Consider the following 14,196-nt stretch of genomic DNA (forward strand, 5'->3'; position numbering starts at 1 on the left):
AAAAAAATGTGTTTTTTAAAGATGAAAGATTAGGGAATATTGTATACAAAGTTCTTTGTTTAATGCCTAGCACCTTGTAAAAGGCAGTTATTATCCTATGATACAATCCTGCCATGTCCTAACTCTCTTCTACCTCTCAAAGCCAAGATTCTTGAACAAGTTGTTTACATTCACTATTCCTACTGCTTCGTTACCCACTCATTCCATACCCACTGAGTCTGCTTCATTACCGTCTGCTGAAGCTGCCTTTGAAAAACCTTTGAAAAAGGTCCTCAGAGACTTCCTGTTGTCGAATCATTCTACCTCTTTAATCTTATTTAACCTCTCAGAGACACTATACATATTCTTTGAGGTTCTCCCTTTGGTTCTCATGATACTGCTCTTTCCTGGGATTCGTTTTTCTCCTTTTATTTTTTCCCTTGTAAACTAATCTTCTGCTCCCCATGACTTCTCGTTTGGCTCTCCATTCTTTCGCCCTCTATATTCACTACTTTGCTGTGATCCCCACCTGCCTCCCGCTTGCGTTTCAGACCGCCTATGCAGTACCATAGCTACTCACCACATGTGGCCATAAGCACTTGCCGGTGGCAGGGTCAAATTGAGATGTCACATACATGTGAAGTGCACCCCTCCAAAGGGCAATAATTTAATTCTGTATATATTTTTGATATGATAGTTTAAACCTTCTGGTTTAAATAAAACATATTACTAAAAAGTAATTTCACCTGTTACTCTTTTCTAACATGACTCCTGGACAATTTCAAGTTACATATGTAGTCCACATTACATTTCCTTTACTAGAATTCCTACAAATAACCTAACTTGTACACGTCAAAAGCCTAACTCCTATCCAGCCCCTTTACATACGATTACATAAACGTCAGACTTTCCTGTGTTCCAGTCAACGGTGTCTCATCTTAGACAAGCCATACATCTATTTTACATATTCTGTTCCCTGTCTGTTGTTCCAGTGCCCCTCTTCAGCTGTCTTACAGTGTATGATCCTTCTTCCAGCCTAACGAACTACCTGGGCAGATCCCAGACTGAGATGTGTTCTTACTTCTTTCTGTGTCTTTGATGACGCTACTCCCTCATTCTTTCCCTAATTCTTCAAAGTCAGGCATCAGCCCCCCAAAGGAAAGGTCCTTGACACCCTCCCTATCTTTCTTAAGGAACACCAAGTACTCCTTTTCTTTCCCATGAACCTATAGCATATACGTATCTTCTGGGACATAGGGTGATTTGACTACTGTCTGTTTCTTGCTCAGACTAGATGTTAACTGATCAGACATAAAGCATTTTTATGTTTCTTTTCATTGTGTAGCAGAATGCTTAGCACATTGTAATGCTAAATTAGAATTTTTAATTAATAAATGAAAATAATCTCTCTCCCCTCACGTTCCCTCCTTCCCTACACCCCGCTCCCTTTTATAATAGCCTTATTCTGATCATGGAGTTCAAGCAACATATCACCAGGTTTATGCTCCAAGTGCCTTTGCTATGCCTGCGCCTGTGATGCAGACTGAAGCAATTAAAGTAAGAAGTTTATGTTGATTCTTTTTTCTGTTTTTCTTCAATTGTATGTCGTTTTCCAAATTTCCTTTCTGAAGAGAAATGGTATTTTTATCACATTCCTGATCAGAAGTATAGAATTCATTCATGTTGTAGAAATACAGTTGCAAGTTAATTATAATTCCTGTTAATTAGTTTTAAAGACATTATGAATCATACATGGCCCAAATATTTTGCTTATTGTGGTAAAATAAGTATAAATTTAAAGTTTACCATTTTAACCATTCTTAGTATATAAGTCAGTGGCATTAATTACATTCACAATGATGTACAGATAATCACCATGTCCAAACCTTTCTGTCGCCCAAGTAGAAACTTATCATTAAGCTGTAAATCATCCACCAGCCCTCCAGTCCTTGATAACCTTTAGTCTACATTCAGTCTCTATGAATATTCACATTCTACATATATACTTTATATACTCAGATTCTGAATATCTGTGTTTACATCACTTAAAATTTATCGGGAGATGAAAACAGTTAATGAGCTGCTCTTTCTGATTAGATACATGTTCATGCTCCCTAAATCAGGTTCAGGGCAAAGAATGATGAACTACTGTATTAGGTGTGCATGTGTATATAATTTGGTTGTCCACAGTATAACAAGAATACCCTCCTATCTCTTTATTAACTAAGTTTCTTAGTGAAATCTTTATATCATGACTTTTGAGAAATGGACTTTATCTCTACTAAGGAACTGCAAATTGGTTAATACTGAGATGGCAACATAATTTTCATGTGCATAGTAGTTTGACAAGGAAAGGAGGCATACTCTTTGCAATAAAATGACAGAGATGAGCTGCTTCACACTGATATTCATACTTCTGACCCATCATATGTGTTGAACTCAGTGCCAACACCATCTACACCAAAGAGCCTCTCCTCACCCAATCTACACTCACTGTTGTGACTACACTTTGAATATCTTCACTCCCTACCACCACAGTGTAAACACAAAATAAAACTACAATTTTGGGCTCATGTCAGTCCTGAGTTTTACTAAACCTTATAGACGCTTCATATTTTAGCATTGTTATAAAATCTCTTAAACAGTCTTCCTCTGATGTTAACAATTTTTCCAAATACACATCTGTAGAAATAGTTGATATTGTGATGGTGTATTGGGTAGCTACTAAGTATTTTTCAGTGAGAGAAAAAGAATCACAAATATTTGAAAATATACTGGTTGAATAACTCAAATAAGATAATGGAATTGTGAGTAGTACAGGTTAGGGGAATGTTAAGCATTCTTAATTTAAAATTTATTTCTTCTAGTTTAAAACTATAGAAAAGAGATCTCTTCTCTATAATTTATTGTATCAATTATAGCGTCAAACACAAACTGAGTACTGACAATGGTCCTACCATTGAGGCTATAATTGATGCTGATTTTATTACTACAGCAAAGGTGACATAACTGTTCATATTAATTGGTTTTCTTGGGATGTCAATGTCTGGTTTGCCTTGGGGATATGAACAACATTGTGGCCCATTCCTGGATAACTGAGTACCAGGCCCAATACACTGCAACCTCCCATCCCAAATATATGTAGGTTGCTTGATCCTGGGACAGAGGTACAGGCCAGTAGTTAGCCACAACCACAGACACTGCTGAAAAGCAGACACTAACTAAAGAGGTCTCCATGCTAAAAACAGAGCTTTCTATTACAGTCAGCCCACAGCCCTCAGAACAAAAACAAAAAAATAGAAGCATGAGAAGACAAGCCAAAAGAATGCTTCCAAAACTCTAATTCCCCTGTAGCTGATCCATAGGGCATTAAAGTGGAGGAAACCAAAAGCCATGCAACTCAAATTATTTGAAATGATACCAAGGGAGATAATAAAACAGATCAATGAGGCATTTGGAAACCTCACAGAAGATACAAGTAATAAGATATTGGGCCAAATAAAACAGTCAGTGATTTTAATTGAAAGTCCATAAAATGGCTCCAAATAGAAATTCAGGAGATTAAAACTTCTGTCAAAAAGTATGGGCGGGCTGGGGATTTAGCTCAGTGGCAAAGCGCCTGCCTGGCAAGTGCAAGGTCATGAGTTCGGTTTCCAGTACCGGAGAAAAACCAAAAAAAAAAGTATGGGCATCACAAGTAACCAGTGTGTGTCAGAACTAGAAGATACAGCTGTTATCCATGTATTAATGAGAGGAACCTTCAAAATGACAAGAGAACATGAAAAATGGATCCAACAGCTCCTAGCTGATGCAAAGACTAAATTAAGATTAACTGGAATTAGTGAAAATCAGAAGACAGCACAAATAGAATAAAAATCTCTTTACTGAAAATAATAGAATAATTTACAAATAAAGAAAAAGAATTTAATATACAGATAAATGAGGCATAGAATCAGAAAAGGACTTCTCCACATCACCTTATTGTCAAAATTCAAAAAGTCTGACACAAGAACAGAATCTTATAAAGTGGTTAAACAAAAGCAATGAATTACATATAAAGGTAAACCTATTAAAATTATAAGAGACTTCTCAACACAAACATTAAGGGCCAGGAGAATTTGGAGTGAAGTGTTTCAAGCCCAAGCTGATACAGCCCACAAAACTTACCTTTCAAAATTAATGGAGAAATAAGATATTTTCATGACAAAGAGCACCTAAAGAAATTCATGAGCACTAAATCTGCACTCCAAAAACCTTTTAAGTCTTCTAGAAAAAGACAATGACACTAACAATGACAAAAGGTCTAATAGAATGTATACATGAGGTAGGGTGAGCAGTTAGGTAGAGGGGAGAGATAGGGAACTAGCAACAGGAAAATAAGGCAATGAGAGGAATAAGTCACTACCTATCAGTAATAACTGTCTATCTGAATGGTCTTAATTCCCCAATCAAAAGACACAAACTGGCAGAATGAATCAGGAAACAAAATCCAATAGTGTTCTGTATAAAAGAAACATATTTGACCCAAAAGAAGTCATAGACTAAAGTGAAAGGATGAAAAACAATATTCCATTCAATAGGAACCTATAAAAAAGGTACAGCCTATCCTATATTCAGACAATGTGGACTTCAGGCCAAAACTGTGATTGTAAGAGTCAAAGAAGGTCACTATGTATTGGTCAAGGGAACAATCCAGCAGGAAGAGATAACAACTACGAACATGTATACACCAAAAAAATGATGTACCAACTCCATAAAATTAATACTACTGCACATAAAAGAGCAGATAAGCACAGTTATAGCAAGGGGACCACAATACCCCGCTATCACGAATAGATCAACTACAGAAAATGTATCAGTTGAATACAACCTTTGAGCAAATGAACTTAATAGATATCTACAGAAGAATGTACATTCCAACAGAATATACATTCTTCTTAGCAGCACATAGAACTTTTTCCAAAATAGATGATATACTAGTCAAGAAAGCAAGCTTAAATAAATGTAAAAGAATTGAAATTGTGTATTATCAGATCATAGCACAATGAAACTAGAATTCAGCAACTAAACGGCAATTATGCAAACACATGGAAACTGAACAATATACTCTCAAACAATGGGTTACAGAAGAAATCAAGAAAAAAATAGAGCCGGGTGTGGTGGTGCACACCTGTAATCCCAGCACTCGGGAAGCTGAGGCAGGAGGATCCTTGCGAGTTTGAGGCCAGCCTGGGCTACAAAGTGAGCTCAAGGCCAGCCTGAACTGCATAGCACAACCCTGTCTCAAAAAGACAAAAAAAAAGAACAGTTTCTAGAATTAAATGATAATGCCAGTACAACAGACCAGGACTTAAGGGAGAAAATGAAAGCAGTTCTAAGAGGGAAGTTTATAGCTATAAATGCCCACATCACAAAAAACAGAGCAAGCTTGGATATATAACCTAACAATTCATCTCAAGGTCCTAGAAAAATAAGAATAATCCAAACCCAAAACTAGTAAATGAAAAAAATGATAAAGATTAGAGCAGAAAGCAATATAATTGAGACCAAAAAATACAGTCAATGAATCAAAGAGTTGGTTCTTTGAAAGACTTAGCAAAATGGACAAACCCTTAGCCAGTCTAACCAAAAAGAGAGAGAAAAGACAAGTTAATAAGAAATTAAAAAGGTGAAATCACAATGGACACTGCCAAAGTCAAACAGATTATTAACAACTACTTCGCAAATCTGTGTACCAGTAAATTGGAGAATATAAAAGAAATGGATAGATTCCTAGGTACATGTGAATTACCAAAACTGAACCAAGAAGTTTTAAAAACCTTCAATAATACAGTAACAGACATTGCAATTGAAGCAGTAATAGAAAACCTACAAACCAAGAAAAGGCCAGATTTGGATGGATTCACTGCTAAAATCTACAAAAACATCAGGGAAGGTCTAACACCAATACTCCTCAAGCTCACTTTAAAAATTGAGAGAGAAAGAGTACTCCCAAGGTCAGTCCTGGAAGCTAGTACGACTCTGACTTCAAGACCAGACAAAGATTCAATCAAAAAAATGAACTATAGACCAATTTTGTTAATAAATATAGATGTGAAAATCCTCAACAAGATACTGGCAAACAGAATGTAACATATCATCAAAAACATCATACATCATGGCCAAGTACAATATATCCAGGAATGCAAGGATAGCTCAGCATATGCAAATCAATAAACATATCACATAAACAGAAGCAAGGACAGAAGTTACATGATCATTTTTAATAGATGGAGGAAAATCCTTTGACAATATCCAGCATCCTTTCATGATGATAAACAGTGAAGAAAATATGTATGTAGAAGGACCTTATCTCAATCTGATAAAAGCCATTTATGACAAACCCGCTGCCGCCATCAAAATGGAGAAAACTAAAAGTTTTCCCTCTAAAATCAGGAAACAGATAAGGATGTCCACTATCACTTCTGTCCAACCTAGTAATCGAACATTAGCAAGAGCAATTAGGCAGTAAAAACAAAAGAAATATGCATAGGAAAGAAACAATTCAGATTATCATTTGCAGATAGCATGATTCGCTACATAAAAGACCCAGAAAAGTCCACCCAAAGACTCTTAGTATTAATTACCAAATTCAGTAATGTAGCATGATACGAAGCACACAAAAATCAGTAGTGCTCCTGTGCACTAATAATGAACTCATTGAGAAAGAAATTAGGAAAAAATACCATTCATAATAGCATCAAGAAAAATTTAAATACTTAGGAATTAACCTAATTCCTCTACAATAAAAACTAAAGATCTAAGAAGATAGCAGAAAATGGAAAGATATCCCTAATTCTGAATAGACAAAACCAACATAGTCCACATGGCCATACTTGCAAAATTGATGCACAGTTTTAGTGCAGCCCCAATCAAAATACCAACAGCATTCTTTGCAGAACTGGACAAGACAATCCTAAAATTCATATGGAATCAAAAGAGACTCAGGATAGCAAATGCAATCTAAGGTGTAACAAGAGCAAAACAGAAGGCGTCACAATTCTGGACCTTGAAGTTATATTACAAAACTGCAGTAATAACGATACAGGGGCCAAAAACGTACACTGAAGGAAAGATGGTCTGTTTAATGGTATCAGAAAAACTGGCTACGCACATGCAGAAGATTCTATCTAGACCCATACCTCTCAGACCTGATGAGAGCAAGCAATAGGATTTTGTATTCCACATTTCATTAAAATTTTAAATTGATATGTTTCTGAATTGCATGGGCATGGAGTATGGGCCGTATCTTTTTACTCATGAATTATTCTTCTATCTGTAATTGCAGTTTATTCCAAGTACAGTATTCCCCTCTCTCTTATCCATGGAGAACACATTCCAAGACCCCTAAAGATGCATGAGACCTCCAATAGTTCCAAACCCTACATATGTACAAGCACTTCAGTTGTCATTGGTAACTCTTACAGCCACTAAGCAACTAATGGGCAGACAGCATATACAGCATAGATGTCCTTAGCAAAGAAAGGCAGGATTTACCACCAGGGCACGGTGGAGCAAGACACTGCATGATTTCATCCCACTACTCAGAACAGCAAACAACCTACATCATGCTTGTTAAGTTATACTTAGAAATTATTTATTTCTGGAATGTTCCACTTAACCACGTGTAACCGAAAGTACAAAGCATAAATCTACAGATAAGGTAGGACAGCTGTACCCCTGTAAGAATATTGCCAAGATGCAATAACTTCTTATCCCAAGGGTTCTTCAGGTCCCTAGGGTCTTGAGCTAGTTCTTATCCTTTCGATTCTCTTAATTCTGTCAGCTTGCTTGTCCTCCAGTTTCATTAATTCTAGGATGTGGCTCCTGTTCCTTGCATTCAGTTCAGACTTTCAGCATTACCATCAGAAATGTATTTCTTCCTCTTTAACAACTACTAATATGCACAATTCTCTTTGCCTGCTATACTGTGGTTTCCAGTTTTCACTTACATATTTAGAGTGTTTGAATTTGATGTCAGTTCCTTAATTTGCTTCCTAACTTAATCCTAAAACGTTACCCTCTGTGATGGTCACAACCTCCTCAAGCAGAAATTCATATGTACACAGTTTCTTACACTTCCTTTTCAGAATCCTCACCATTTAGTTTCCCCATTTAACTCTTCTAAACTCAAAACAATACCAAGATGTTGCTGACCTCTTGAGTTAATTGTAACTTAAAGCCACAATTTGTTACTGTCTTTTAATGATTTGTTGGGTGCATCTTATGGGGGATCTGGCCTGAGCCAGATGTCCAGGTCAGCACCCAACTAGCCCTAAAAATTATAGAAAAGTCCCAGGTTGGCATAGGTGTATGAAATCTCTCTAGATTATACAACGTAAGTACCTATGCCTCTCTGGAAGCCAACTCAAAGGACCTTTTTGGGTTTTAGACAAATTTCTAAATACCTTCTACCAAACTGTATTCCCCTTTTAGAAACAAGTATTTAAAACTCACCTAGTAGAAGAAAATGCTATAACTTACTTGTAGTTCATGTGGATGTATTCCTCCTTTTATATACTGAACACAACGCTGGGACATTAGATATTGTCTAATACAGATTTTAAGCTCTCAGAAATCAGAGAGCAAGCCTTTCTTGCATTCTGGACCCCCTCCTCATTGCTAGCTTACACTTCATAGCACTCTAATTAGTACCACATATTCTGCAAATATTTAGTAAATGGTGACTGATGTTGTATGGGTGTCTACTCTTACTCCCTTTTTTGTCCTCTTTTTAATCTGTATTTTCTCTTAACAGACAGTGTGGAGCATTCATTACTAAGACAACTGGGTGGCTGCAATCCAACTCAACCGATTTCTTGTCCAGGGTTCCTTGAGTGACCAAGATCCTGCTCCAAGGAACTGGCTAGAAGCTGCCCGTTGTGAAATTTAGGATTAGTCAGTGTCTCAGCATATTTATTCCACTGTAAGCTGTCTAAATTTTATGAAATTTGTTTTTTCAGCTGTTTTACAAAAATTATTTAGGTAGATATGGCATGTTGATTTTTTATGTATTAATCTAACTGTAATGACATTTTATACATGTTTTATCCATTCCTAAATAACAACCACATTGGGAATAGTGAGGTGTTTTTCATTTCCTCTGTTTTGTGTTCCTTCTCAGGCTTTTAGAGACTATGTTTCGTATTCCTTTTTATTTTAATATTTAGTATAAGAATCATTTCAATTCTAATAGAATTTTTAATATTTCTGTATCTTTTAGAGCATAGTATGTTTCTTAGCCTTAATGATTTACTGCTATTGCTTTGCTACTTTGTCATTTAATATGCTTTTGTTTAATCTTTTGTTACTGCTACTCCTTATTTAATTTTGTTTCTGCGATAGCTAGTAGAATTTAAATAGTATTTATACTTATTATAATATCTTCCAAATATTAGAAATACCACAGACACAATCAATATATTTGCTTTTTCATGTGATTAACTTGACTGTATTAAATTTTTCTCGGATGCTAGTGATAATACCATAACCTGCAGCATCATACATTTGGTACCAATTTTATATAATATAGAGCTACCTCGTGGAATTTTGATAAAAGAAGGGCTCCCCTCTGACATATCCCGTAACACTGACATTCCACTGTATTAGGGTGCCCAGAATGCTTTCATCATTCAACCTTTCCTTCTTATTTTTTACCAGTATACTCAATTATATATGTGACTAATTGTTAAAAGTAAAATTGTTTTTATAAAATGCAAATTTATTTCTTACACCAAAGGAAAATGTCAGGTTCTGATTCTACAGCCAATTCACATTGTAAAATTGGAAAATGGCAGGGGAACTATTGTTCAAAAGATGTAGGACAAACCAGAAGAGCTTTTAATAACTAAAGTTTCTGTAGTAGTAGCAGAAATACCCCTTTTATATTCATTTGCAGATCTTCCACTTACTTCCTAATTTTAGAAGAGAGGGAAAGCCCACAACTGGCATTACTGTAATCTCTCCTCCCTATTCTGTTCCAACTGCGGATGTACTCTCTACCCAGCAGCAGCAGCAGCAGAAACAGGACATAGATCCCAGAATTTTTCCAAGTGTGTCAGATAGGGTGTTTTCCTTTGAAACCATGAGTACATCTGCCAGTCCAGTGGTTTCATGAGAATGGTAGGAACCTGTGGATGTATACTAGAATACAAGAACCCCACATGCATTAATTATTCTCATTTATAGAAATATAGACTAAGTCCCACATGAAACCACAGATGTTAGAGATCATCTTTTAAAAGCACTATCCTTGAGAATTAAAAATGGATTGTTTTACTGTTTAAATATTCAACATGATGCTAAACTAATCCTGGACTGTTAATAAAAGTGATGTATTATTGGGCAAGGATTTTTGATAATAATTGATACCAAAGTGTGTTTCTTCCACGGAGTTATATAGATTATATGCATTCACACACATTTATATTATGTATATGAACACATATATAGATTATATGTGTAGCCTATATACATTATATATACACATATACATATAATTTATACATGTACTTTTAGAATTTAGCTTTGAGATGCTTATAGAACTGGAATTTATTGACAATCTGAATGTATGGGTGATATCATCTGTCTTTCTTTATGGCCTAGTTTGATAGTACAAACATGCTTGTAAAAACAGATAAATTGAGAAGACAAAATTTTTCCTTACATGTAAGAAGTGTAGCCCATTTTATTTTTTCTACTTTGTAGTATATCTTCAATCAGTAATTTTAAAAAGCTTTTACTTAGTACATAAAATTTCAAACTAGTAAACTAATAAATTATGGATTTCCAATTTGATCATTCTTTTTAGGCATGCCGCTTAAAATAGTATCAATTAATGTAATGCCAAGCCTGATTATAATTAAATGAAAGTACACAGTAACAGACTGGATAAGACATTTTATTTAAGGTATCACTCATGAGTGATGCCATATTAACATCTTTTTTAAAATACATCTAATTTATAAATTTTCCATCTGTTGATTTGTCTGTTTTCCTCATTGATAATGTATTTCTTAGTTAACAGAACCCAAAACTTGATTTGATATTTCATTGATAATTTTCTGAGTGAAGCTAGTATGTCAACCCCAGGTTTGCATTTCTATCAAGGTGTGTACCCATAGAGTAACTGTCATTTAGTATTTCTATAAAGATGTTACTGGTCATAAATATCTTTTTGGTGTGCTTCTTCTCTTTGGAAAGCAGGGTATAGGGACTAAAGCCCCTGTGTCCCTCCTCTGCTAGTTTTCTCACATCAGTTTTTACTTACTGGTGGTTGCTCATCAGAGAAAATTTGGGAGATTTTAGATTGTTTATTTCTCCTTTGTGGAGTAGTGACGATAAAACATATCTCTAGAAGAGGGAAATTCTAGGAGTTGGTAGTTTTTGTATTATTTTGTTGTATAAAAAGAGCCAAGTTTCTTTCCTGAAGTGTACAGGCTTCAAAGTAAGTTTCCCAAATTTTTTAGCATTTATTTTCTCCCATGACTGACACTGACAAGTTTTATGGCATTCCCTCACATCCTTGTCACTGATGGGTTTTGGTGCTTTGAAAAGCACTTTCCCAGTGGAAATTTCAAAATGGAAATGAAACTATATACCTCCTGTTTCAAGACCCCGTAAGCCTCCTGATGGGCTCTTTCAGCCTGGGGACAATTCCCTGTCTACTCACCCATCTCCTTTCCAGCTGGCTCTCCAGGTACCTCACTCTAGTTTGGATCAGTTGAAAAACAAAAAAACTGAGTGTGCTGACATTTAGAAAGGCCTGCCTTTATTCTGGATTTCCCCTTTTCTGACCAGTAGCATTCTGAGGGATCTCTGTTTTCAGTTGTGATAGGATTTCTCCCAATTTTTCAAGGAAACAACTTTTTGGTACATTTTATTAGTGGATTTTGGTTATGCAGATTAATGAGTTTCATTTTTTCAGATTCACATATGCACACAACATGCTTAATCACCTCCCCATCCCTATCGACTCTTCTCATCCTCCTAATTCAGTTAACCTTCTTTGCTAAAAGTGATAGGGCTTAAGGATATTTATTACATACCCATTTCTGTTTTCATTTGCAAATAAAGCATTAAGCTAAAATGCAATTAGGAATACTTAATATTGTAAGAGCTTTGCCCAGTTCCAACCATATTATAAATAATGTTTAAATTCATAAGGTCTGTATGAAAAATGCTGATACTGAGCTATATGAAAGTTTCTCAAAAGCAAGAGAGAAAAAGTATCTTACCCTGTCTGATTTCCCTAAAAAATGATTAGAAACCGTGTCCATTAACCCAAAAGATTTAATCCCATTTGGTAGAATTTTCCACAATATAATGTAATACAAACTTCAGGCAGTATGGGGAAAGATATTTTGGCTTAATTAATCCAGATTAAGTGCATCTCATTCATACTTCAGAGTACCACCATGGTTTTTAAAACTTTTTCCTTCTTCCATCTCTGAACCCCTTTATCTTCTTAAACCTTTGAGTTTTTCCACAGTGGTTCCTAATAATGATAGCGGAAGCATTTTGGAAGTACAGGTATGAAAGAGAACCAAGCCACTTGTACTTGAACATGGAGTACAATAGCCTTTAAATCCTCAATTAATTTTGCTTTACATATTATATATTTTGAGATAAATTTGAAAGGTGACAGGCAGAGAATTACTTTTTGTGACTAAATCCTAAAGATTAGTGGAATTAGGAAGGCTATGTTAACACAATTTTTTTTGTATATTTTTATTTTAAAAGCACTACCGTGTTTCCTTTATAAAGGATGTCTTGGCTACAATCCTAGGTAATAATGAAACGCAGACATTTCCTATTGCTCTTGAGCAGACTTGTATTTGGGAGGACTGGATCTGTCACAGCTGAGAGTTAGCTCAGTAAAGTATATTCCCTGTTAGGAGGGCCTGTGGTGTTTAACAAACTTTCACTCATGACACATTTTAGATAAAAATATTTCTAAGTTCATCCTTAAATATTTCATACTATTTAATTGTCAGACACTCCATTGTACCATCATTCTGTTTTGCTACATCCATTTGAATATAGTCTGGATCCTCTGCAGCTTTAGGCTTTGTGGTTATCTATAGTGAAGTCCATTCATAGAAATGCCTGGCTGTGAGAGCTTTATTATACACAGGTGTGCGTGCACGTGCGTGCATGGGTAAAAACAGTGAGGAAGTAGACATGAATCAGAACAGCCATGTGGCACCAGTGTCAGGTGTCTGGACTGGGGAGCTCAGGCAAGAGACATGTTCTCAGCTTTTAACAAATGGGTCTTTGCAGCTTGTAACAGATGTTCTGTTGCTTTGTAAAAAGTATCAAGCAAGCAACTGATAAATCCCCACATGTAATTAATAGATCAAACCTCTGACTACTAAAAATAATCAACTGTAAGGAGCCAAATGCTCTTGGGAAGTGGGGTGGGGGGAGGGATGAGAGACAGGAGTCTTTAAAAACAGTACTTTTTGGAAATAATTTGTGTTCTGTCCAGTAAATGTGGACCACTTTCATTTACTAAAATGTCTATTCTAATCTCTTAGGCAGTGGAAGTCTGAATCAGAAAATACTTCAATTCTAAAATAAGGAAACAAATTATAGTAAACATGAAAATGTTTAATTACATTTTTATCAGTAACCTAAGAATAGACCAGCTCCCTAATCATACAGTGGAAATACAGTTACTCTAGAATTTTACCTTTTTAGAATGCCCATGGAAATTTTTCTCTGAAACCACTGTACAAGTCAGCATTCTGAGAAATGTACAGAACGTAAGGTGAGACAAAAGGGCTTCTAAAGTACCTCAGAAAGACTTTAATAGCCTGTCATTTAATCTTGGAAACATGGTATTGCCATGTGTTTTCAAAATCAAAGTCCAACAAAAACAAATGTCCTGTTTGTTTTCCATTCTTCCTTAATAGCTACAATGTAGGCATTTATCTATCTTTGTATAGAATCTATGTAACGTTTGCTACTTTTGGAAAAGGTTATTCAAGATATATATATATCTCCATGTCACTGCTTATTTTTTATAATTTGATGCAATTCTAAATACAGCGGTCATTATCATAATTGTCTCTAGTTTCAGCTCAAAAATTGTAAAAGTGCCTAACGCTAAATATAACCTGATGTCAGTTTTCTCACAACATTGATGTCAATAAACTGTCTGTAATGATTACAGTA

The 14,196-nt window shown here is 35.5% G+C and overlaps 1 protein-coding gene across 3 annotated transcripts in view; it reads left to right on the forward strand.

The window, feature by feature from the left end:
- Boll (boule-like RNA-binding protein) overlaps positions 1-14,196 on the forward strand; it is a gene marked incomplete in the record, with an annotated part of 45,777 nt that extends 31,581 nt beyond the window's left edge. For 2 of the 3 annotated variants that reach the window (XM_005373262.2, XM_013512039.1), the window contains 2 exon segments: positions 1,438-1,536; positions 8,777-14,196. In XM_005373262.2, the coding sequence (XP_005373319.2) occupies positions 1,438-1,536; positions 8,777-8,800 (123 nt within the window). 3 annotated transcript variants of the gene reach the window in all.

This window comes from Chinchilla lanigera, unplaced genomic scaffold (assembly GCF_000276665.1).
Source record: "Chinchilla lanigera isolate Chin_1 unplaced genomic scaffold, ChiLan1.0 scaffold00002, whole genome shotgun sequence".
NCBI lineage: Eukaryota > Metazoa > Chordata > Mammalia > Rodentia > Chinchillidae > Chinchilla > Chinchilla lanigera.